Consider the following 24,019-nt stretch of genomic DNA (forward strand, 5'->3'; position numbering starts at 1 on the left):
AACACGCACTCCCATGAACAAGACCTACGCTGCAATGTAATGTACGGAACCCTTGTCAACACCGTCATCTCTGCTCCTCGGCCGCTTCGTTATAATGTCGTCGTTGACGACAGACTGGGCAAGGGGGCGAGGACTCAGGTTGACCCGGCGCCATCTTCTCCATTGAGAGACACAGCAGGCCACTCTTGTGCCTTTGTGCTGTCGGAGAGAAAGGCCAGATGCTGAATGGTGTGTTGGTATCGCGCTGGGCTATTAGGTTGAGCAGTGGGGATGGCAGATGCATGGCGAATGCCAGTTCTGCATTACTTCGGATGCCGCCTGCATGTTATTAGCGCACCTGTTTGATGACGATTCTTGGTATCTGCTGTGTCCTGTCGTAATTTGGGTAAATGGAGCTGGGAAAGAGAGCTACAAACTGCGGCCAAATTCTTGAAACACCAAGACACCACCTGTACCTGTTCTGAACATGAGCACGAACAAACAGCATTAGGGCCAGCCGGTTTATCGGTGGGTCAAGCTACCACGCAGGGCTGAGTTGTCAGACATGTATATCCATGGGTGCTTTTGGGCGCGAGATCTATATTCGTCTTGTGCCTGGGCGAACTCGAGGGCTTCTCGAGCGTGGATGGCCTGTTTAGCATGTGGGAGTCTCCCCTTGTTGGATGTACACACATACATGTTCATGTGTGGCTTTGGGCATGAGTTTCATCTTTGTCCATTTCCAAGTGTGGATGGTTTGTGCAGTATATTGTTGGTTCCCTTTGTCGGCTAGATAAGCCAGCTCATCCTCCTCCAAGTTGCGCATCGACTGACGACTTTTTCCAACATTCTACATAGATTTTTTCATTCATCATTTTTTACAGCGCTACATTTTGAAGCTTTATTTACCTTTTCCTTCTTCGCCATCGCGCAGCTCGACAAGAGTGGTGTCGAGTCTTTGATCGTCGTTGTCTCGCCTGGGGAGACGGTCCTTTGAGGCCGATAACAACGTTGAAATGCAAGTCAAAAGTCACTCAATCGAGTTCAGAGACATCCCTCGTGATCGAGCCGATACCTCGGTCAGAGACAAGCCTGTCGTCACTTTCAAGGAGGACGTTAGTTTTGCAAAGGACAACGCTGCCTATAGGAAAGACGGAGCAAAGGGCAACAGTGAAGAGAACAATGGCGCCGTCCCTGCAAGCAAGAAGCCGGAAATCAAGACTCTCTACATTGAAACTACATTAGGCGAAACCCTTTGGTTCGAGGATGAGTCCCGTTATTCTGTGAGGAAAATCGAAGTCGAGGATGTTAAGAAATTTGCCGTGATCCATATACGGTGTAAGTGGAACCATGCACTCCTTGGCCGATGCAACTCACATGGCGACTAATCGTCCTTGTCTGGCGAAATGTTAAGCAAATGCAGATATAGCAGACGGTCTCCAAAGTCACAGCATCGTGATCCAGTCGCCGCGCCTGCAGAAGGCTTTGAAACCAGTGTTTCAATACGATCCCGAAATCGATTCCACACCGCCGACATTGCAGATAATGCCTCCGTTCGATTGCTTCATCCACGGATTGGAACAACTTAAAGATGTCAAAGATGAAGAGGCGCATCCCGAGACCAAAGCGTACATGGGTCTGCTCTACAACATGATGGAGGAGCAGCTGAAGAAAAGTGTGAAAACCCGAGAACACTGCTTGAAAACTCGAACGGTTGCATTCGCGGATCTGTGGACTATTTACTCCCCCGGTTGTGGAGTCTTGTATCGCGGGCGCGATGACAATCCTGTCGGAGGTCGCCAGCCTGGATACTGCGGTCATCTTGAAGCGTTTCAAGTTATAAGGGGGTCATATAAACCAACCAAGGACGACAAGCTACTTTATGTTCTTAAATGCAGGTTTATCGGCATGTGGCACGGCTTGGCCTGGTACCAAGCCGAGTTCGAAATTCCCCAATATAAAGGGCATAAAGAGTTCGCCTCCCTGCCCCTGCCTCCGCTCGAGGGCCACGAGCGTCAATTGGAGTTTACAAAGCTGCTCTGCGGGAGAGGCCAGAAGTTTGTGAACCTTGTAACTTCCTCCTCGGCCTGCCGCAAAGACTACGAGATAGCCGCCCCGTCGTGGCCGCAGTGTGACTGCCGACGAGGCGAAATAGGGGTCAAGGGCCGCATCATGCTTGGTCGGAAGCACCGGGAGAACAACGGACTTTACTACGGGGGCTACAAGTTTCTACAAGGGCTGCAGGCCAACCAAGACGATGTTGTTACATCACCGTCGTCGTCGTCCGAATCCTCCAGCACCCAAGTCCTGCCGACCCTGACACAGGACCAACTCATGTACGCATCGCCCGTCATCCATGTCTGGTCTTACCCAAAGCAAGTCTGGATGGACTTGTTGGTCGACGTTGTCCGCGATGTGCAATTCAATACACAACCATTGAAGTCGGTGATGCTGCCGGAAGCTGCACATGCCAGCATCCAGACTTTCCTTACATGTATGGCCGCGCGAGAGTATCCCGACCAGGCCATACACCTAGTCGGCGGGCCCGGCACCGGCAAGACGTGCACTGCTAAAGCCATCGCCAAAGTGTGCCAAAAGAACCTCCACACCCTCAGCGCGGGTACGTTGGGCATCGGGCCGTCCAGGGCAGACCGGATACTACGGGAGCTTTTCGACAGGGCACGGACAGCGAACGCCTGGGTGTTTATCAAGAGCAGCGACGAGTTTCTAAGGAAGCCGACGATATCTGACCCGAAGGCGTGGAAACTCCAGTCTACTTTTCGCCGGCATGTCAATGACTTCAAGGGCTTGGTGTTCTTCAGCAGCGACCGCATTCAAGATCTGGACCCAGACTTGCAGGGCAGAATCTCGCTCCAGATAGACTTTCCCGCTCTCGGGCCGGAACAGAGGGAGCAATTATGGACGTCATCTTTGAAGGAGAGCGCGTTCCACTTTGGGCTGCGCAGACACCGCAATCCGACGAAAGATGAGATGGACCAGCTGAGCCATATAGATCTGAACGGGAAGCAGATTGAGAATGCGAAAAAGAAATGGATTTCGTCGGCCAGCCATGCCGGACTGCAGCTGAAGAACCTAATATCTATTGCGAGCGAGATGCAGAACGTCGGTAGGGGATGTCGGCCAGCACATGAATGGATTGACGACGACGGCTACGGCTCCGGCTCCGACGAGAACCAAATGGATGACTGGGCCAGGTAGTATGGTTTTGTGTCGGTATCGGAGGTCGCAGACTGTCTGTTTGGCGTATTCCCGTGGCTTCATAACCATATTACAAGTCCGTCGGAGGGGAGACTATCATCGCAGAATGCCACGAAATACACAACTTGTCACATGTTCCACGTGTGTGATGACTCATGTGAACAAATAAAACACTAACTCGTCGCAGGCCCTCTAGTAAAGAAAATCCAGGTGTTATGCCGCCCCTTTTCCCAGTTCACGTCATGTAGCGCAACCTGATCTGCGACAACTCCCAATTCGTGTTTCTATTTCCGTGCGATGAACGCAGGAACACCTGTGCCGGGGCGAGAACTTTATCCCCATTTGACGCCTCGCCTTCAGCTTCGGCGCCATTAAGCAGAAGTAATGCGTTATGGTGGGACTCGAGAATCGCCAAGATGGGTGCGATCGTCTGATTCCCGATACTGGAGAGGGTAATGATGTGCAGGGCAAGCTTCAGCTGCTTTGGAGTGCCTAGTTCCTATTTTAGATTGCAGGACGATGTTAGACACATCGTGACGACGTCTTGCATCGAGATATGATTGTCAATGTGGTTTCGCCGTCATCAATGAAACCCTCGGATGTTGAGTAAAGTGGTACTCTCTTCGGACGCAAGCGGCGCAATACAGATCCAGCAAGAAAATTCGCCGTCTTCTTGTTCCTTTTCCTGGTTATCCGTCATGTTGCTGGACAACCAGTCGGACAATTACATCATTCACATGCATTGCTGACCATCTAATTCGCAGTGCCAGCACAACGCCACCAGTCACCTCAACCTAGTCGTGATTCAGCTACGGCTGGTTCAACTAGGTAATACGATTTATTTATATCATTCCTATTTTTTCATGTCCCCGCCATTGATCAACATGTCCAGATAGCCAAGGATATAAAAGACCTACTCACACCCGTCCCCGGAATAACCACCAACAGACTCAACTTGACCCATCGCAAACATGAAGCCCTCAGGAGCAATCTCGCTTGGCTTCGCTGCCCTTGTCAGCTCAGTTGCCGCCTCCCCCGTGCAACTCGAGCAGCGCGCCGCCACCGTCAAGGGCTTCGACATCTCGAGCTACCAGCCCAACGTCGACTTCCACAAGGCCTACGCCGACGGCGCTCGCTTCGTCATCATCAAGGTCCCCTCTCCTCAGCACACTTGAACTCCCATCACAGCATGCTAACAACGTCCAGGCCACCGAGGGAACCACCTACACTGACAAGACCTTCTCCAAGCACTACACGGGCGCAACCGAGGCCAAGCTCATCCGCGGCGCATACCACTTTGCCCACCCCGGGCAGAACCAGGCCTCAGCCGAGGCTGACTTCTTCGTCAAGAACGGCGGCGGCTGGTCCGGGGACGGCATCACCCTACCCGGCATGGTCGATCTGGAATCCGAAAAGGGCCACCCCCAGTGCTGGGGGTTGTCGCATTCCGCCATGGTCGCATGGATCAGGGACTTTGCTGACACGTACCGCGAGAAAACTACCCGGTGGCCCATGTTGTATACTAACCCGTCGTGGTGGTCCTCTTGTACCGGAAACTCGCAGGCCTTCAAGGATACTTGCCCGCTGGTTCTGGCGCGCTACGCCGGCTCTCCGGGCGCCATTCCTGGGGGCTGGCGCGCCCAGACGATTTGGCAGAATAGCGACAAGAGCCCGTGGGGTGGCGACTCTGATGTTTTCAATGGAGACTTGGCCCGGTTGAAGAAGCTTGCTACCGGTTGAGGGAGGTCGGGTGTCGGGTGCGTTGATCACGTTTGTCAATCAGATTCCAAGGGGGTAGCCAACGAGAAGCATTGTACAATGTACGTGATTTAGTTTACGGCATATAATACTGGTGAATGAATAATCAGATACTTCATTGTGCTGTAAGTCCAGGCTTAACATGTCTGTCCACATTCCGTGTTCTCGATGAGTGCGCAGATAGATGAGCCCGTCGCCTTGGGCAAGACGAGGTGAAGCCGGCTGCTACGCCACCTAGCACTACCTGGGCAGTGGAAGAATGGAAAGCTATTTCACAGGGCTTGAGGGACGATGGGAAACTTGGGCTACGAACGCCGCAACCCACGGCGTTTGCACAATGTTTGCGGCTACGCCACTATACACGATTATTAGCCGGGTATTCTGGAAAAGGATAGAAATAGCTGGCGGAGCGTACTCGAAGTGGTCCTTAGATAATTCGCCTAGGCTCTTGCCGCTGTGTCCGTGGATCTGAGCGAGGCCGACGTTATGCCCATGCCTGTTGAGAGGAGAGCCCACTGCCCCTGGATCGGGGCAGCCAAGGTTTGCGCGGAGGCAAGCTGCAAAACGAAGCTGTATTACCAGTATTTTCTTGCGGAATACTGCTCCAGACTTCGACTCCATGGATTGCAAGAGATCCCGCGACTCGAGTGCAGTATGTTTGGCACCCAGGTGATGCATTTCGGTTCTTAAGCTGAAACTCACCATACTGTCGTGTGACGTCGCTGCCAGAAACAAACGGTGCGTCAACAGCCCCGTACGATCAGATATACGAACCAAGTCTATGCTTCGTAGAGTCCAGAACTGACCATGAATCGAACAGCATGATTTGCCTTCAGGTCACTTCCTTATCTGGATCCCCCCAACAACATATCCCTGCAGACACCTAGCCTATCCCTCGCCTCGGCCAACAACTCAGTATCCGCCTCCTCCAGAATGCCCTCCATAGTCTCCAGCAGCTCGGGGAGTCCTTCGTGCAAGGTTGCAACTGTTGTCTCATCCAGATCCTGTAGGACCGCCACCCCGGACAGATACTCGGCCATCCGAGAATAGGTGCTCTGTGTCATTTGCGATGCTCTCAGTGGAAATCCCTTGCCAGGGGGTCTGCCTACCGCCTGGACAAATGCCCAAATCGCCAGGACGGAGTAGTACATTATCCAAGGGCGGTGGGGATCCGTCTCGTTTTGAATAGAATATTGGACCGCCGGGGAGTCTGGGTAAGGGGAGTTCCTTTTCCTGGGATGGGGATCGACAAGAACGCGGTACAGTAGTTTAAATGCATGTAAAATAGCATGCCTAGTAGACGCTTGCTTCGCCCACGTGCCCATGCGCTTTACGGCGTTGGTGTAGTCCCTCGTTGACACCTTGCGGCCGAGAAGTCGCCGGGCACCCGCATACACTTGGCAGTCGATAATGTCCGCATGCAAGCTAATATGCGCGAGGTGGAAGAGCAAAGAGGCGCTGTTGATGGGGCCGTTTGGGACCGGCCGATGGCCCGGGGCGTCGGTGACCGAGTCGGACATGGCAACGTCGAAAGATTCCTTCCAGCTGCCAAAAGCGTTCAGAAGCATCTTGCGCCAGTTATCGTGTGTTTCGGCAGATGGACCGCGAATATCAAGCCACTTGAGATGCGTTTCGCGGTGCGAGAGGTGCCAGCTAACGCTGAGGAGACCAGAGATGATAATCATGCGGCCAAAGGCATGCGTCTTGACTTCTTTGCCATGCAGGGCGGATTTGAGGCCGTCGAGGAAGGAGACTTGCTTGACGCCGTACATGCGGAAATTGGCATCAAGTTGACGAACGACATCAGGGCTGCTCGCTGTCCAAAGGTTGTCATCGCAGGGGAGAGGGAGGCGGATTTCGTGGGCCGCCATGTCAGCCGTATGGCCAAACATGGCGGCGTGGATAATGTCCAACATGAAGGCGGCGAAGACGACGCGTTGCATGGATTCCGTTTCCGCCCATCGAACCCACCACGTATTGGAGTCAAGGGCCATTCCCGGCATCGGTGTAGGTCGATCCGAGCGGGTATCATCAGGTTCTCCTGGAGATTCACTGCCAGTCCTTCCTATCAGGGGGCTGCCTCTGCGTAGCAATGTTAGAAATGCGGGGTGATATATATGTGCTCGTTCGTGCAATCGTCTTGTGCTGTAGAGCTTTTCGTAGAACTCGAGAAGCAGCAATGCTTGCGCAACCCACAGCCCAACGGGGGGTGCAGAGTCGTCTGAAGTCAGAATTTCCCATCGCACGCTGCATATGATGACATCGGCAAAGGCACCGTACTCTTTCAATTGGCCCGTTGTATCACGGCTTTTTAGCGAAGCGGCTCCCAGAGAAATCATGACGAGCAGCAAGAAGATTGGGCACCTGTTTGGTGAAAAGGTGTGTTGATGAACAATCGGAAGCCTCGGTGAGACGGTGTCCCAAAACTCCTTTAAGCAGTCCCTGATCATGTCGAGGTTGAGAGCCGGTAAATCGCCACCGCACTCGTGGATCAGGTTTGGCATTAGGCATTCATACTTGGGTTGCTTTTTTCGGAAAAGCTGAAGCCAGCAAAGCAAGTCTTGTCGGCGTGACTCTGTTATCCAGTCATCCAGCATGTCACCATGCCGGTTTGTATGATCCAATGGAGACAGACTGGTTAATGACTCGTAGTCGTAATGGATATTGTTGTTAAAGGTGGACTCTAGTCCACCTTCGAGGAATGGCAGGCTCGTGACACTAAAGTCATTATATGATGTTTGCGGATCAAAGAGCCACGCCGCAAAGTTGCTCTGTGCCAACTGGTCATCAGCGCCATATCCAACATTCTCAAATGCCACCATGGCATTGGGCTCAGCGAGAGCAGGGGCCTCGGACCCGTAGAAGCTCTGTCTATGCGTAATTTCAAGGGGTTGGGGGGCGACTCTCCGATGAGTAGGTGATGTCCATGGCGCCTGCGATTGGCTTTGTCTATTTGTGATATGAGAATGTGGTAGGGAGGTAGGTGTTGGTTCAGTGTTGGATTCGGGCGTTAGCAGAATAGCTGCGTCGTGTGGTCCGGTTGTAACGGGAAGATGACCGAAAGAGTGGCGTCCAGCAGCATTATGATGTGCCTTTGCTCTGTTTAACGGTGCCGTGTAGTTTCGAACTGCGTCAAAGCTGGGAATCCTGTTTCGGGGGGTATACGAAGCAGTGTGCCGCTTCTTGTGACGGGCCAGCAAGTCCAGGCGAACAAACTTCTGATCGCAATCACCAATGTCGCACTTGAATATTTCCTTTGGGTTGTCTATGCTTTTGTCAGTCACACAAAAAGTTATTTCCAGTAGAAAACCAGAGCCGTATCCATTCCGTGGGGTGCATCGCAGGGTCATGGCAGCTAAATTGGGGGTGTAGGCGGGGGGAATGTCTTACGATTCAATTCGTGGCGTTGCAAATGCTCAGCCCTCGAATAAATCTTGTCGCAACCCGGATGTTCGCAGGGAAAGCGTCTCGGGGCACCCTTGCGACTTGCACGCTTATATCCTCCACTGGCTGATATGGAGCCCTTTAAAGGCGACATCTCTGGTGAGGCCATCTCCAGACGTCCGTTCGACTTGGTCGTCCCGCAGTGCAGCAGAGGCCGGCTCGGCATGCAGGGGAACCAACAATCCCGTCGATATACGCACCCGTGCCGCAGTTGGCAACCCCAATCCAGAAGCGTGCAGGAACGATGCAAGAATGAAGAAGCTTGGGGCAGAGGATGTTGTGTCAAGAGTCGGCTTGGGCAGTATTGGCAGGCATTCGCGGGGTGTCACCGTCCCACGTTTTCTGGGGTGACCCCCACGTAGTTGGCAATCGCCAGGAATAGACAGCAGAAGCGGCTCTTTGTTGAAAGGGGAAACATGAAAGGATGGATGTGGGGGCCGAGGCAACTCGATAGTACGTACTACCACCAATTTTGATTATCGGATTGCCCGTTGCTCGGCGCGGTCCCCGGTCAAGGCCAGGAGAGATAGGCCGGTTCCTAGTTGCTGTCAGGCACGATGCTAGGCATCGCCCGAAGAGAGAAATTGTGGCTTTGAAGTATTCTTTGGTCCCGAACTTTGCTTTTGAGAGGGAGAGGAGCTTGCCTCCCCTACTACTTAAGTATCCATGGTTCCCTTTGGGCATCGCCTGTCATGGATTCATGGCAACCAAATCAAGCGGCCACTATCCGATAGACTTGTTACATTACCACTCCGAGGTGAGGACACCACCTTACGAAACAGGTTTTCGCGAGAACTATTCGCCGCTTGCCAAAAGTCTGCATAGTCTGTGGAATGTGTGATTGATAACACGCCAAGAGGGGACGGGCCTAGTGCGCATCTCCGTATAAACTGCTCAGGTCGTTGTCTCCTGCCATCAGTTCTATCCCGCTCTTGTTCCCAAACAACATTTTGACTTTTGGTAAATCTCCCGCCCGTGTCTATATACTTTTCGGGGGATTTTCTGCATCTTCCCGCTGGCTCTTCCCGTGGCTGCTGCGTTCATCTGATTTTGCTGCTAGATTCTGGGGAAATGTAACGTATGTCTTCCCCTGGGGCGGATTGGGTCCGTCACCACCATCAGCCCCTGCCTTCTTCCTGTCGCAGTACCAAAATCTGAAAGAACCTTCCTTATTGTGGCGTCCATGTGATGTGAAAAGCCGCGTTACATTATGCAGCCTCTCCCTGCTCCCTATCATCTTCATCCCCGGCGAGCTCAATCGACTCGGCTGCATTGGCCAGACCGCTCTCCTCGTTGTTGTTTTCAAGCATGCCGGCAGACTCTAGGAAATACTCGGCAACCTCCCGCTTATCGTTGAAATTGGCCAGGTCCAGCGGGACGTAATTTCTCTCATTTGCCAAGGCTGGCGAGGCACCATGGTCCATTAGAAGTTTGACGGTATCAAGATGGCCGCCAAGAGCTGCCCAGTGCAGACCAGTGTTTCCGTGCTCATTAGCTTCATCAATGAACGCCTGCTTTTCTTCCTTTGGCCTGCCATCAAAGCAACGAAGCAATTCCCGTACAGTCTCTGGGGGGGCCACAGTTAGCGTTTCGTAATGCAAATTACCGAGAAATTCTGAAACCTGGTCATCAAGTCGGGGTTTTTCCTTCATTTCACTTCGACATACCCAGGTGGCCATTCCCAGTTGCCATATGCAAGGCTGTTGATTTGCCTTCATCCTTAGCCGCAATCAGGATCTCGGCATGTGACACCTTCTCTCGCTCTGCTAGGGCGGCAAGAGACTCCTTCAGTTCATCGTTTTCTCCAACTCGAGCGAGGTAAATGAGATCATCGATCTCATCCTCCGATAGTGTCGGTGCCATGGTCAATTGTGCTCGATCAACGGACGTGCGAAAAGTTTCACAAAATTTTGTTTTCAGTGAGGGGACTGTGTGGTTTTGCAGCCCCGCAGTTTTCGCACCGTAGGACCCAGTCCAGCCAGTGATCCCGCAACGCTGAGGAGTTTTGCTGCAGGGTAGGAACCAGACACTGCACAGTGCACGTTCTTCCAGGTCAACATCAAAAAGGCCAAAAGGGCCAGGTATTCCGAAACTAAAACCGCTTGGTTCAACGGCTGTTACTAGTGCGCTACCAAGTATTCATCTCAATCTGGATTTGCGTATCCAGCCAACTGTCTAGGTTCCCTGAGTCATCCAAGAGCTGTATTTCTGCCTTGTATCCCAGCACTTGCATATACTGTAGCTCCCGCCTCAGCGATCCAATAGTGACGCCGTCCTCCGTTTCAAACGCTTTGAGTGTGTCAACAATCATTTTTCGATCTCTAAGTGTGAGGGCCACGGCTGCACTTTGGGCTGTGAATGAGGTGAGGGCTGGTGTGCTGCTCGATGTCGGAGGGGGCTGACTGCTGCCACTATTGGAGGTCTGTAGAACTCTGTCCATGGCTGCCAAGTGACTTGATCTGATGCCTAACCAGCTGAAGGATGGGTTGTCAACAGTTGAATCCGTCAGGATATTACCCGATCCATGAAGATAGCAGTGGAAGATTTTCAGGCCATCTGGATCAAAGTCTGTCAAAACAAAGATGGGTATGTCAGGCTGCTGCCTCCCCAACAAGTGCAGAAACGACCGGGTAATCATGTCTGGATACCCTTTCGCCTACGACAATTAGTCATTTCCAATTTTGGACTGTTGGCGGTGTATTGGGTCAGGCACCGACCGTTACTAGCAGTCCATTGCCACTGGCAGACATTTCCCAGTAGAGCGTCGATGCGAGGGATCTGAACGTTGCCTAATTGCAGTCAGTGTCTTGGGCGTAGAAAGGGGATTTTATAAGCCATGACATACATCCTTTTCAATGACAAGAACCCACCGAAGTGACCCAACATCAATACTCTGAATATATCGGGAAGCTGGAATTACAACACCCTGTCGCTGTTAGAGCAAGCCGAACCGACGCTGAGGACAAAAGTACCGTGTCGGATGATGCATCTAATTCACCACCATCGATCAGGCGGATCCTCAGCGGTCCTGCCATGATGCCCTTGGCTGAAGCGACCTGCTACAGTTTCAGTCTCCCTGTGTGCAGTGATTTTCCCGTACTAACAATATTCAAGTCATCACGGTCTAGTTCGAGTGTCGTGGCTACATCATCGACTAACTCGTCGACCACCCGCTGCGTTCCAAACAGCTCCTGATGTTGATAGAAGATGTTGCTTGTTATTCGACATTAGCATTTACGCAATGGCCTTGTAGTTTCGGCACGAACCGCTTGGTCAGTACTGTGCCTGAAACGAGGGCGTCATGGGATAACTGCAGAATCAAGAGGACACGAGCTAGCGAGGATGAGTCATGAGCCAACCACATTTTTTTTCAGAGAGTTTGGATACCAAATCGCTGTGCTTCCTGAGCTGAGCGACCAGGGAACTGGATCTGCCTCAGAGGCACATGGCTTTGACGACGGCGTAGACTTCTGCGAGACGCGAGTGCAATACTCATTGGTTCATTGTGGAGCAGGTTGTTAATGACGGACTCGAAAATGCTTTCAATCCGTGATATCGCCGCGCCGGCATAATTCAAATGCTCCGTCGGGATGGAGCCAACGTGGCTCGCTTGGTGACCGTTGGATGTCATAGAAGGTGCATACGCAACCGGCACGCAGCCGCCTTGCAGGCAGGTAGAAACGGTAAAGATCAACTTGATGTTGCCTGTGCTTGTTCTAGAATGAGACGGAATGCGAACTGCGCCTCTGAAAAGTGGCCTGATTTTCGTCATCTGCTGGTGCGGATTAAGAATTAGCTTTCGGATGTCGCAAGTTGCAACAAGACCAGGGGCAGTCGCGATGGCGCTTTGTAGAGGCAGCACGGGAGGCGGAACCCCAGGAAGCCGCGACGGCCCCGCACATTAATTTACAACGTGCTACCAAGGCAGCCATCGGTGCTTGTTCGAGGACCGTCCTTAATTTGTCCTCGTCTCCTCGCATCTCCGGGCTCGAGAGGCAAACCCTTCATAGCATTGCATCTCACGATTCCCCCCGCCCCAGGAACCCGCTCTGCCTGCTTCCCAGTGCAAAGCCAACATGGCCACCGCATCAGGTCGAGACATTGGGTCCGCCAAGTCGCGCAAGAGGACCAGCGACTCGGAGCTTGGGTTTCCAGAGAAGCCCAAGATTGAGGCCAAGACGGACCCAACACGATGGCGAATCAAGGATGATGACAGCCGCCACACGTGGCATTACTTGACCACCAAAAAGGCTGCTGAAGAATGGCCGCAGAGCTACGCGGAGAAGTACTATTTGGGTTTGCCCCTGGTAAGAGCTACTAGACTCTCTACTAGTGTTCTCCCGAGACATGACATTGAGCTGACAACTAATGCCACAGGACTTGCCAGCACTTCCAAAGCCCGAAACGCCTCTGGACTCTGCCAAGAATGCGCTCGAATTCTTCCAAAAGCTCCAGCTGCCATCAGGCCACTGGGGGTGCGAATATGGCGGACCAATGTTCCTCCTTGCTGGTATTGTTGTGGCTTGGTACGTCACCAAGACGCCGATTCCGTCGGCATACGCGACTGCCATAAAGGACTACCTCGCGGCACGAGCCCACCCTGAGGATGGCGGCTGGGGACTACACATTGAAGGTGAAAGCACCGTATTCGGCATCACGCTCAACTACACAGTGTTGCGCTTGGTGGGCGTCGACCCCGAGGACCCTCTCATGGTGAAGGCCCGAGGTACCTTGCACAAGCTTGGAGGAGCTGTCAACTCACCACACTGGGGCAAGTTCTGGTTGGCAACTTTGGGTGTGGTAAGCTGGGACATTGTCAATCCTGTCCCGCCCGAGATTTGGCTGCTTCCAGATTGGGTGCCCATTGCACCATGGAGATGGTGGATTCATATCCGAATGGTTTTCCTGCCAATGGGATACATCTACTCAAAGAGATGGAGCTGTGAGGAGACGGATGTAATCCGTGGTTTGAAGGAGGAGTTGTTTACGCAGCCCCATACCGAAATTAACTGGGCTGCGCACCGAAACAGCATTGCACCTGGTGACAACTACCACCCAAAATCGTCTCTGCTCAACACTATGAATTGGTTCATTGTCAATGTCTGGAACCCATACCTGCGTCCCAACTTCATCAAGGAGCGAGCCGAACAGTGGGTTAGCCAGCAGGTAGACATGGAAGATGCCAACACGGGATACGCCGATCTTGCGCCTGTAAACGCGCCTATGAACACGATTGTATGCTATATTCGAGATGGGCCTGATGCTTTCAGCACAAAACGACATATTGAACGCTTGGATGAGTATCTGTGGGTCAAGGATGAGGGCATGCTCTGCAACGGCACCAACGGCGTCCAATGCTGGGATACCGCCTTTTTGATCCAGGGCGTCTTTGAGGCGGGCCTGCAAAATGACGAGCGATGGCGCCCAATGTTAACCCGCGCCCTCGAGTATTTGGAACGTCAACAGATACGCGAAAACTGCGTCGATCAAGAGAAATGCTATCGACAACCACGGAAGGGAGGCTGGCCCTTTAGCAACAGAGACCAAGGCTATGGTGTCAGTGATTGTATTTCCGAGGCCTTGAAGGCCATTATCCTGCTTCAAAAAGTCGGCGGATTCCCAGCAGTGCTGGAAGACCGGCGCATTTTTGACGCAGTCGACACGCTGTTGCTGTACCAGAATGATAATGGGGCTTTATCATCGTATGAGGCCCGACGAGCCGGCGAGTACATGGAAATGTTCAATGCCGCCGAGGTGTTTGGCAGGATCATGATCGAGTATGACTATCCCGAATGCACTACAGCGTGCGTCACTGCGCTTTCATTGTTCAGTAAGCATTGGCCAGATTACCGAAGCAAAGAAATCAAAATTTTCATCAACAGGGCAACCAACTGGATCAAAACAAATCAGCGTGTTGACGGTAGCTGGTATGGTAGCTGGGGCATCTGCTTCACCTATGCAACCATGTTTGCACTGGAAAGCATGGCCAGTATTGGCGAGACATACTCCAATAGCAAGATTTCTCGGCGCGGCTGCGACTTTCTTATTTCCAAACAGAGAGAGGATGGCGGCTGGTCTGAAAGCTACAAGGTGCGTAACAAGCGGCTTAACCATGGAAAGAGTGTAATGCTGACTGCGGATAGGCTTGCGAAACGATGGAGTACCATGAACACCCCATGGGTTCCTTGGTGGTCCAAACTGCATTCGCATTGATTGGCTTACTTGAAGCTGATTACCCTCATATTGAGCCATTAAAGAAGGGCATCAAATTGCTCATGGAACGACAGCAAGAAAACGGGGAATGGCTCCAGGAAGCCATCGAGGGCGTTTTCAACAAGTCATGCATGATTTCGTACCCCAACTACAAGTTTACGTTTACGCTGAAGGCGTTGGGATTGTTTGCGAAAAAGTATCCTGACGTTAAGGTGGAATTATAATGACTGGCTCAGAAAACTAGCTACTTAATGCGATAATATTAATACGAATACTCTGTCAAGTCCTGTTTGGGTTTGTACTAGCATTCTGAGTGTTTGTGCCAGGCGATGACAGACCCACACCGACTACCTAGCTTCAGGACTAGCAGGTGCTTTACCCAACATTAAAGACTCCGTACTATGCCTGTGAACATTTGAAGTAGTGCTGGTTCAGAACTTTAGAAGTTAGCACCTGTCGCCCCACTCTTTTCGCCCTACACACCCCTGCACTTTGTAGTGGCAAGGCTCGTAGAGTGCCTAAGCTGTAGCTACTTATAGGCAACATTGAAACGCAACCACGATCAATCATCCTTGTCTTGAACTGTCTTCCACATCACTACATAAAATATACCCTTACATCTAATTGATTTCTTTGACAAACACGACCCCCCCCCCCCCCCCCTTCTCTATCTCTAGTACCAGCACCGTCACGATGTCACACATCACCCAGGCCAACCAAGGCCTGGCTGCAGCCGAAGCCCAAAACTGGGATGAGGCCATCACCAAGCTCTCCAAAGCTCTCCAAAGCTCTACCAACCCAGCATGGCTCCTCGCGCGGTCCAAAGCTCTCGTCAACGTCAAACGCTATGAGGAAGCCCTCGACGACGCCAACCTTGCCTTCCACAAAGCTTATGAGCGAAATAAGCGAGACTTGATGATTGACGCCCACTACCGTCGAGCAGTCGCCTACTTCCGCCTGGGGCAGTACGCCAATGCCGACTGCTGTGCCATCTATGCCATGCGTCTGGTTAAGGGCCATGCGGCACTGGAAAAGGAAGATGTCAGGGCCGCTAATTCTGACCACGACGGGTTCTGGAAACCAACTGCCGCGGACGCAATGGCGGAAGCTCGCGAGGACCCCTTCAACCAGACTAAGCCGGAGGGAGCAATGTCTGCTCAACCGGCACATGTCGGTGACTGGCGGCGAGCAAGCACCCTTCGTATTCAGGCCCTCGCTGCCATGAAGAAGTTGCCTGCTGATGACGAGGCCCGGCAGGCGACGGCCCCTTTGGTGCCAGAGCGCAAGGAGCTTGCTGCTTTGAAGGCGGACGACAAGGACATGGAGGGCACCACGAAGAATGATGTTGCAGCACAGAAACCCGCCATCCCTAGCGATGCCCCTCTTCGTTTGCAGGACTTTCAAACCAACACCGCCATGTCCGTGTCCATCTTCAGCAAGGGCGTCGACAAGGAGAAGCTTGAGGTCAAGTTTCTCCCAGAGTCTGTCCACTTAAACCCTCTCGTCTACCCTAACGGCGACGAGAAGGAATTTCTGCTCGAAACTTTTGCCGAAATCGACCCATCTAGCTCGGGGTACACCGTCACCCCCAGCAAAGTCGAGCTACGCCTAGTCAAAAAGTTGCCGGGAAAGTGGTCACGAGTCACGAAGGAGTCGTCAGGGACCAAGGAAGCTACAGAAAAGGACGAGGGGTATGTTGTACTTGTTTCCCCCCGTGCCGCTCCCCCGTGAATATGAAGGCTAAAATGGACGACGAGTAGGTTACAAGCCCTCAAAGACGCCAGACAGCGAGCCATGGACGAGGCAGATGCCAAGACCAAGGACGAGAAACCTACAGCGGCAACTACCCAACCTGAAGCCAGCAAGGTCAAGGCCACGACTGATTCTGGCCCCGCCTATCCGTCGTCGTCTCGCACTGGTCCCAAGAATTGGGACAAGATCGGAGCAGATGAAGATGAGGAAGAAGAGACTGGCCCGAATGACTTCTTCAAGAAGCTGTTCAAGGGTGCGACTCCAGACCAGCAGAGGGCCATGACGAAGAGCTTCGTTGAGAGCAACGGCACGAGTCTAAGTACGGACTGGAGTGATGTCGGGAGCCGGACGGTGGAGACGATTGCTCCAGAGGGGGTTGAGGCAAAGAAGTGGTAATTGACAAGGAGCAGAAATGTGGGAGACAATATGGGGGGGGACACGATGAAAAAAAAAGAAAGAAAAGCAATGGCGAGGGCGTAGATTGTTGGAGTACCGGTAATTGCTTGGCTTCACAATTTAGGTAGTCTATGGGTTGTGATGCCGATCACATGCATGTAATATCATTCTCGTTGTCCGCCAGCCTCCGCCTTTCCGTCTTTTACCTAAAAGACACCTATAACGGACTTGCTTGAGAGAAAATGGACTGGGGTTTTTTTTTACAGCAGGGGCTCTATTTATTATCTTGGCGTATAAATGCTATTGTTCTACATATGCATGTTTCTATACTGACCTTTCGTCTGGGATCTATGTGGAACTTTGTCCTCACACTACATCTATACAGCAATGACAGCTATTTCTGCCCGTATACACCCACGAGCCCCGTCTCCCCGACGGTAAAGGGGCCATTGGAAAGCCTCAGCACGGCCCGTCAACCTCCCTCACCCTCCTCACCACGTCCTGCCACCACGCACTGCGGCGCAGCTCCCCTTGGGCCCGGTCGCCACTCCACTCCTCGCTGGTGCCCCTGTACATCTCGGCCTGGCCCTCGGGGATATACACGGCCCTGCTCAAGAAGTCCTCCCTGGCGATGTAGGCGCCGCGCAGCCAGCGCGACCCGCCGCGGCCGGCGTCAAACGCCGTCCGGCCGTGCATGTTGCGCAGGTTGTCGAAGAGCACGCACTCGCCCGGCTCCATCTTGTAGCTGTGCACGGCGGCGGCGTCGTTGACCAGGCCCTCGAACAGCCGGGCGGCCTCGATCCAGCCCGTAATGTCCCGCCCCGCGTTGCCTTCGGCGTGGCCGTCCGTGTAGCCGCCCTGGAACGGCGGCGACCAGTACACGCCCGCGAAGCCGCCGTCGCCGCCGACGTCCACGACGGGCCGGTCGGCGTGGTAGAAGTGCCCGTGCTTGTCGTACTGGTAGGGCACCCTGTGCTGCGCCAGGCTGGCCATCTTGCTGCCGCCGCCGGCGACAAAGGGCCACAGGAGGCGGCCGACGCGCTCGCCGTCGCTGAAGAGCGACTCGCCGCCCGAGCACGAGTTCTCCATGCAGTGCAGGACCTGGATCATGGGCGGCGGCTGCAGGTAGCACAGGTCCTGGTGCAGGCCGAGGTAGCCGCTCGTGTAGGCGACGTTTTCGGCGTTGGGCTTGGCGCGCACGTCAAAGGTGCGGCCGTAGAAGGTCTCGCGGATGTTGGCGATGCGCGTCGTGACGTGCACGACGGACGCCTCGTCGCGCGGCACGTTCTTCAGGTAGACGATGCCCAGGCGGCAGATGTCGATGACGGCGTCCCAGAAGCGGCTGCCGCCTTGCATGAACTCGGCGTAATCTATCTTGCGGACGTGCTTGTCCAGGGTGGCGGCGTCCCAGTACTGGACGCCCGTGCGGCGGAGGATGCTGTTCTTCGAGGCTGGGCTGGACGAGGTTCGCTTGAGGGAGGAGCCGAGCTGGTGCCAGGGGAGGATCATCTCGTGGCCTGGGAATCGGGGGATGTCGTTGGAGAAGCTGATGGCTAGGCCCAAGTCGGTCGGACGGACGGACGAAATGCCCACGTTGGGGGGGATCTCGATGCTCGCAAAGCTCTTCTGTCCGGACGAGGGGTCCTTGCAGGCCGAGCAGGTGCAGCTATCTCGGAGGGTAGCGGGCCTGAGTGCCCTCGGCGCCGCGTCAGGTCCATCTTGGACGAAGAGGAGCTCGTCTGTCCAGGAGATTGTGACGGGATCGGAGGCTGCAGGGTCGTAGATGAGCTGGGGTGCGCCCTGGGGGATTTCGTATTTGGGCCAGTACTTGGATGGCGAGGGAGCGGTGGCGTGAGTGACTTGGCCGGAAGGCAAGTTGAGTTTCTTGCTGCGTGAGCATGTATTGTGGATGTTGCGGAGGGGTCGAGCTGAGAGTCGCGAGAGAGGTGAGTTTTTGGTGCCGCGGATGGCGGCTCGTGGTGCCAGCATAACCAATTGGCCGTTTTCCGTCGAGGTTACCAGGTAGAATGAATTGGGTGCTGGTTGAGCTCTGCAGCTCTATCAGATGGAGGACTGAGAAGAGCCAGAAAGGTGGGCAGATGGCTCAGTTCCTCTGCCGATATTTTGCGCATCTTGGCCATCTTGTACTTTTGTCGCCATGCCCTCCATCCGGACCTCGGCGCATCGCTGCCCCCAGGCCGACAGACTGGAGCTCGGGGATGTGGAGGCAGGCGCCAGAGTGGGGGAGCAGGGAAGGTCGAGGAAACCGCCAAACGCTCGCGACTCGCACGTGAACTATCATGCCACTTTGCCGCACATCAAATGTTGCCTTGGCATGCTTTGCCTGCCCATTTTACATTGTTTGTATTGTTACATATTCACATGCTACCGGTTGCGATTGCTCGACCAGCGCTTCACCATCACCTCCCGCACCCTGTACAGCTGCAACGCCTCTGCAAACCCCGTCTCCAGCGCCGCATCGAACTTGGGCGGCGGCGGGATGTCCACATACACTAGTACAAGACTCTTGACAGCATGAGATAATACGCGGATAACGCTGTGTAGCCAGGGCCATGTATTTTGCGGTCCCTGCTTCCCCCTATTCTTCCACCAGACATCAGAGTAGGACGGCACGATGATGAGTCCAAATTCTGCGTGGTCAAATACCGGTCCTCTAGTGTATAGAAGCCAGTCGACTCCAAATTTAATGCCCGCTCGCGGCACCCATCCAAGCGATCGGAAGTGATGATACACCGCGTAGTGCACCAGGAAGCCGTCGTCCGGCCCAAGTTCCGGCTCGTCGGGGCAGCCAGTCCGAGGAGGAAAGTATGAATATTGTCGAAACAGGGTGAGCATTTCCTTCGTTGTGAGGCTCTTGCCGGACGCTGGGTCAGTGACAGAGAGTGCCCCGAAACCAAATGTGAGAAAAAAGGCTTCTTCAGGCATCAGCTGGAGGTGTTCTCTGTTTACAATAATGTCTTCCGACTCGTCTGCAGATAGCTTCTTGGCTTCCTCTGCCGTGTCAGAACCATCGATCCCTCCATTCAAAAGCAGTCGCTTGCCTTTGCCATTGAGAGAGTGACACGGGTTGGGCGGCTCCGCCAAGTCAAATGTAGTTGATTCCACTTTAGGTGAGAAACGAACACTCTTTTGGCGTTTCAACGTCTTGTCCTCTGCAGAGTCACTCGATGTTTCGGACGCTGGTGGGTGTGGTGTCTCAATGACACCACTGCCACTTGACTGGCCCCTCACTCGAGGACTGTCGGCTACAAACGACGCCGTACTGACAACATTAGTGTCAATAATGCCATTGCCGGTCTCGAGAATGCTTGGCGGTGCGATATCCACTGGCAACGGCATCATCACTACCTCCGTTGCGGCTCGGACTGCAATGACTGTGCCGCTAACAACCTCGGGCTTTTTGCAGGCTTCGGCAGCCGAATTGGGGAGAGAGAGCAGCTCTATAGGGCCAGTAGGTGCAGCAAAAACGACAGGGGATGGGGAGAGCTGCATTGTTGCCGTCTTGGACTGGCTGTTATCCTCAGCTTGTTGGGCCTCCTTCAACCGCGTCTGCCGTATCACCTCCTGTTCCAATCTTGCTCTTTCCCACTTGGCTTGGGCTCGCTCTTCTCGCCGTTGCACAGTCAGGATCTCACTGACGTGCGTTTCTTGCATCCCTCTACGGACTTGCTCCCGCTTCAGCCAACTCGGCTCACTACGACTTAAGCTGCCCTTGCCGTAAAATCCCTGCTCCCACAGGGCTCTCATTGATTTTTCATCAGTGACATGAACGGAAAAGGTTTTCTTGGACCAAACACCTCGGTGGACGACTGCAGGTTCCGCAGGGGGCGGAGCGAATACCTGCCGGAGCCATGCATAGGCAACGGCGAAGAATGATAAGGGATTATTGGGGTAGAAGGCTGGTAGAGGAAATGTCCGAATCGGGGCAGGGAGTGCATATATCTGATGGACAGGGGGGCCTCGTTTTCGAGAGTTTGCGCTTTTGGTGCTGGCCTGCGCTGGAGGGGCCATCACTTGGCCATTTTCTTTGGGGGGTTGTTGAATCTCAGCCATTTCGAGCTGGAATCATCTTGCTTGGTAATGTTAGCGAATTTCACTAACTCAACGAGATGGCAGTAGAGCAAAAAGAGAAGGCAATAATAAAAAACACTGCATCAGATACCGTTGTAGTCTATAATCAAGGGCAATCATCGAGGTCCAAGTGAATGGAGAATTCCTCTAAGCACAAAGATAGGTGTCATCATATAGCAGGGTGAACAGGGCTTGCGTAGGTCCGGTTCTAAAACAAAGAAAAAAGGCATTTCACCATTGGAATATGCCCACCGACAGCGGAAGGCCGGGTTTCGGAGCCGCAACACGATTGGCACAGGCAAGACACTCGGATGAAATGGAAAAAGGTCAAAACTTACTCTGTCTACCACATGGCCACGCAAGGCTGCTCAAATGAGAGATGGACCAGTAGGACCATTCGTAGAGCAGACTGACCAAGCTGTGAGGGTTTTGCAGTTAGGCAGGCGAGGCCTATTATGAAAGTCTTTTTGTGGAGGAGACAATGTTGCGAAGATCGAGGTGTCGCAGGAGTGGAAGTTGAAATTTTATGAGGTTTCCTGTCCGAGCTCTTGGCTAAACTGCGGCTACTTGCTCCACTTTTTTGCAGCCGGCTCATGGTGAGGGCCAAGTACCATCCACGAGGTAGCCTGCACTGTGCAGCGAGTTGTTGGAGTTTCTCAGCGGCGCCGATCACTTGGCACAGGATCCTCCAAAGCCAGGGAGTAGATGACAGGTCAGTGGCGCTGCCAGGCAAGCCAGCTGGTCGCACAACGGAGTACTAGTACTGCTACGTTGACATGTCAGCTTCTCGCATCTTTGGTCAAGTCCGCTTTGGTCCCGTCTCCGTGAAGGCCCATCATGATACGTAGAACTGTTCCCATCTCCCTTCTCCAGTGGCCCTGGGACCCCAAGCTGACCATAGCAACAACCACGACGCCCCTTACCATTAGCCCTCAGCCCTGGTTTAGTGCTCGGCGACACCCACAGACTGCTGGAGGCCGATGCAGGTGACGATTGTTGTCAGGGACCACATTTGAGACCACGCCTGCATGACACCCAGCGTCGACGTGGAACTCGTTCGGTGATGAGGTTTGCTCTGGCGTCCGAGTAATTGCTACTTCACCCTGCAAGTTGCAATTTGTGGTGGCCCCTCGGCGACGACGGAACAACCCGACGACGACACTTGCCAAAGTTGGAATGCACTCACCCTCCTGGGGTCCTGTGCTCCAACGCTCTTGCTTTACATCATTGCTCGCACTTAATTTCATTTTATTTCCTTCTTTCAGCTTTTCCTCCTTTTCTCCAATTTCTTTTTCTTCCTCTTCTACCTCCATCAACCACCGCTATCAGGCTGGACATCTACAACGCACCCGCCAGCCATCACTCGGCGTCGAGACCACCTTCAAGGACACGCCATGCTTTCTGGGCAAGCTTTGAAATGGGATCCTTCGTCGAGATTGTTGCCGTAATCTGTCTCATCTGGGCCGTCGCAGTCGTGATTGTCCAGGGAATTGGTATTGCCGCAATGTAAGCCTGGTCCCAAATCCCATGTCCCATCGATACATAGGGGGGGCAGCAACGTGAATTTGCCAGCATACTGACGCCCTTTACCGTAGTTTTCGACACTTTTCAAGAGCTGCATCGCCACCCGTCTCCTCAAAACTCGCCCAAGATGCTCCTTCGATTACAATAATCCGCCCCGTCAAAGGCCTCGAACCTCGACTCTACGAATGCATCGCATCTACATTCCAACAAGATTATCCCGCTGATAAATTGTCCGTCCGCCTATGTGTTGAGGACGAGACCGACCCCGCCTATCCAGTACTGCAGAAGCTGGTCCACGACTTTCCATCCTTCGATGCCCAGGTTCTTGTGGAATCTCGTGATCCAATCCTGCATGGCACCAAGGGCCGTGTTGACAACTTAGGGCCAAATCCCAAGGTGCGCAATATCAGTAGGGCATACCGAGAAGCCAAGGAGGGAGACATTATATGGATAATCGACTGTAATGTCTGGGTGGCAAGCGGTGTGCTCGGGCGCATGGTGGACAAGCTAATGGGATACGGACCGGCCGGAACCTCGACCACACCATACAAATTTGTTCATCAGATGCCACTGGTTGTTGACGTGGTGGATTACAGCCGTCCGGGGACTGAATACAACCAAGTTCTCTTGTCATCGCCCTCGGAAGCTGGGGCTTCCTCCAGCACCGCCAAAGAATCCCAAGACCTCCTTACCCGCATTTGTCGCCACGGAGGCGGTCGCCTTGACGAGATGTTCATGGCAACTACACATGTCAAGTTCTATGGCGCGATCAACTCTGTTGGTATTGCACCCTGTATTGTAGGGAAAAGCAACATGTTTCGAAAAGCGCATCTCGATCGGGTGACGATGGAATCGAGCAATCGCATGCTACGCGATGGAGACGAAAGGCCCAAGGGGGTAGACTATTTTTCCTACAACATCTGCGAAGATCATCTCATTGGCGATATACTGTGGAGGTCAGCCATTCCAGGCTACTCAAATCATGGAATTGTCTGGGGTGATTTGGTCATACAACCCATGGCAGGCATGTCGATTGTCTCGTATGCCGCCCGGCGTGTTCGATGGCTACGAGCAAGAAAGTTCACAGTGCTGGCAGCCACCCTGGTCGAACCGGGCATCGAATGCTTCCTCTGCTGCGCCTACTTTGCCTTTGCCCTCACCACTCTTCCCTGGTTCCACAAGACGCTGCACATTCCCCAGACCATGTCAGCCATGGCCCTGATCTGGCTCTCAGCAGTGACGGCATGGATGCTGGTCGACTGGCAGACATTCAAGCTCCTACACTCGGGCTGGAGCGTGCAGTGCGGCCGTGATAGTCCCCAATTTGTGCGTGGCACATCACAGGCCGGCGGAATGCCCAGACGAGGATTCTTGGAATGGCTTTTGGCATGGATTGGAAGAGAAAGCCTGGCGTTGCCGGTTTGGACGTGGGCTGTTTTATGCGGAACGACGGTAACATGGCGAGGCAAGTCTTTCCGAGTCAACATGGACACATCGGTGGTTGAGGTGGCAGGGGGCGTGACGAGAAAGAGCTCACGCACGCCAGAGTTGGAGAGGTCGAGACAATCGAGCAAAGATCGGTTGGACTAGGTGCTCATGGTGGCCTTAGATTCTTGTTATTATTACCTACTATTGTTACTTA

General features: G+C 53.5%; 10 protein-coding genes across 10 annotated transcripts; 5 read left to right on the forward strand and 5 right to left on the reverse strand.

Moving 5' to 3' along the window:
* Nucleotides 1–995: 995 nt before the first annotated feature.
* Nucleotides 996–3,198, forward strand: MAA_01457 (26S protease regulatory subunit 6A; the record flags this gene model as incomplete). The annotated part of the gene is made up of 2 exons (XM_007819455.1): nucleotides 996–1,317; nucleotides 1,403–3,198. 2 exons carry the CDS (start codon nucleotides 996–998, stop codon nucleotides 3,196–3,198), a joined length of 2,118 nt encoding a protein of 705 aa, XP_007817646.1.
* Nucleotides 3,199–4,169: 971 nt separating this feature from the next.
* Nucleotides 4,170–4,938, forward strand: MAA_01456 (Glycoside hydrolase, family 25, active site protein; the record flags this gene model as incomplete). Its single annotated transcript, XM_007819454.1, has 2 exons — nucleotides 4,170–4,349; nucleotides 4,405–4,938. The coding sequence occupies 2 exons, from the start codon at nucleotides 4,170–4,172 to the stop codon at nucleotides 4,936–4,938; spliced, it is 714 nt and encodes a 237-aa protein (XP_007817645.1).
* An 863-nt stretch (nucleotides 4,939–5,801) lies between these two features.
* MAA_01455 (c2h2 finger domain containing protein) lies at nucleotides 5,802–8,494 on the reverse strand (the record flags this gene model as incomplete). The annotated part of the gene is made up of 2 exons (XM_007819453.2): nucleotides 5,802–8,221; nucleotides 8,347–8,494. 2 exons carry the CDS (start codon nucleotides 8,492–8,494, stop codon nucleotides 5,802–5,804), a joined length of 2,568 nt encoding a protein of 855 aa, XP_007817644.2.
* A 1,114-nt stretch (nucleotides 8,495–9,608) lies between these two features.
* On the reverse strand, nucleotides 9,609–10,263 carry MAA_01454 (Ankyrin repeat-containing domain protein; the record flags this gene model as incomplete). Its single annotated transcript, XM_007819452.1, has 2 exons — nucleotides 9,609–10,015; nucleotides 10,068–10,263. 2 exons carry the CDS (start codon nucleotides 10,261–10,263, stop codon nucleotides 9,609–9,611), a joined length of 603 nt encoding a protein of 200 aa, XP_007817643.1.
* A 265-nt stretch (nucleotides 10,264–10,528) lies between these two features.
* Nucleotides 10,529–12,031, reverse strand: MAA_11544 (uncharacterized protein; the record flags this gene model as incomplete). Its single annotated transcript, XM_011413539.1, has 7 exons — nucleotides 10,529–11,056; nucleotides 11,118–11,189; nucleotides 11,246–11,326; nucleotides 11,373–11,456; nucleotides 11,505–11,613; nucleotides 11,667–11,733; nucleotides 11,788–12,031. The coding sequence occupies 7 exons, from the start codon at nucleotides 12,029–12,031 to the stop codon at nucleotides 10,529–10,531; spliced, it is 1,185 nt and encodes a 394-aa protein (XP_011411841.1).
* A 445-nt stretch (nucleotides 12,032–12,476) lies between these two features.
* MAA_01453 (lanosterol synthase) lies at nucleotides 12,477–14,837 on the forward strand (the record flags this gene model as incomplete). Its single annotated transcript, XM_007819451.1, has 3 exons — nucleotides 12,477–12,707; nucleotides 12,778–14,490; nucleotides 14,544–14,837. The coding sequence occupies 3 exons, from the start codon at nucleotides 12,477–12,479 to the stop codon at nucleotides 14,835–14,837; spliced, it is 2,238 nt and encodes a 745-aa protein (XP_007817642.1).
* Nucleotides 14,838–15,306: 469 nt separating this feature from the next.
* On the forward strand, nucleotides 15,307–16,761 carry MAA_01452 (sgs; the record flags this gene model as incomplete). Its single annotated transcript, XM_007819450.1, has 2 exons — nucleotides 15,307–16,304; nucleotides 16,374–16,761. The coding sequence occupies 2 exons, from the start codon at nucleotides 15,307–15,309 to the stop codon at nucleotides 16,759–16,761; spliced, it is 1,386 nt and encodes a 461-aa protein (XP_007817641.1).
* Nucleotides 16,762–17,220: 459 nt separating this feature from the next.
* Nucleotides 17,221–18,750, reverse strand: MAA_01451 (Taurine catabolism dioxygenase TauD/TfdA; the record flags this gene model as incomplete). Its single annotated transcript, XM_007819449.1, has 1 exon — nucleotides 17,221–18,750. One exon carries the CDS (start codon nucleotides 18,748–18,750, stop codon nucleotides 17,221–17,223), a length of 1,530 nt encoding a protein of 509 aa, XP_007817640.1.
* A 396-nt stretch (nucleotides 18,751–19,146) lies between these two features.
* Nucleotides 19,147–20,835, reverse strand: MAA_01450 (Endonuclease TnsA, Hjc/tRNA endonuclease; the record flags this gene model as incomplete). The annotated part of the gene is made up of 1 exon (XM_007819448.1): nucleotides 19,147–20,835. One exon carries the CDS (start codon nucleotides 20,833–20,835, stop codon nucleotides 19,147–19,149), a length of 1,689 nt encoding a protein of 562 aa, XP_007817639.1.
* A 1,435-nt stretch (nucleotides 20,836–22,270) lies between these two features.
* On the forward strand, nucleotides 22,271–23,967 carry MAA_01449 (glycosyltransferase family 21 protein; the record flags this gene model as incomplete). Its single annotated transcript, XM_007819447.1, has 2 exons — nucleotides 22,271–22,359; nucleotides 22,449–23,967. The coding sequence occupies 2 exons, from the start codon at nucleotides 22,271–22,273 to the stop codon at nucleotides 23,965–23,967; spliced, it is 1,608 nt and encodes a 535-aa protein (XP_007817638.1).
* Between the last annotated feature and the right edge of the window lie 52 nt (nucleotides 23,968–24,019).

Source organism: Metarhizium robertsii, assembly GCF_000187425.2.
Source record: "Metarhizium robertsii ARSEF 23 chromosome Unknown MAA_Scf_9, whole genome shotgun sequence".
NCBI classification, from domain to species: domain Eukaryota; kingdom Fungi; phylum Ascomycota; class Sordariomycetes; order Hypocreales; family Clavicipitaceae; genus Metarhizium; species Metarhizium robertsii.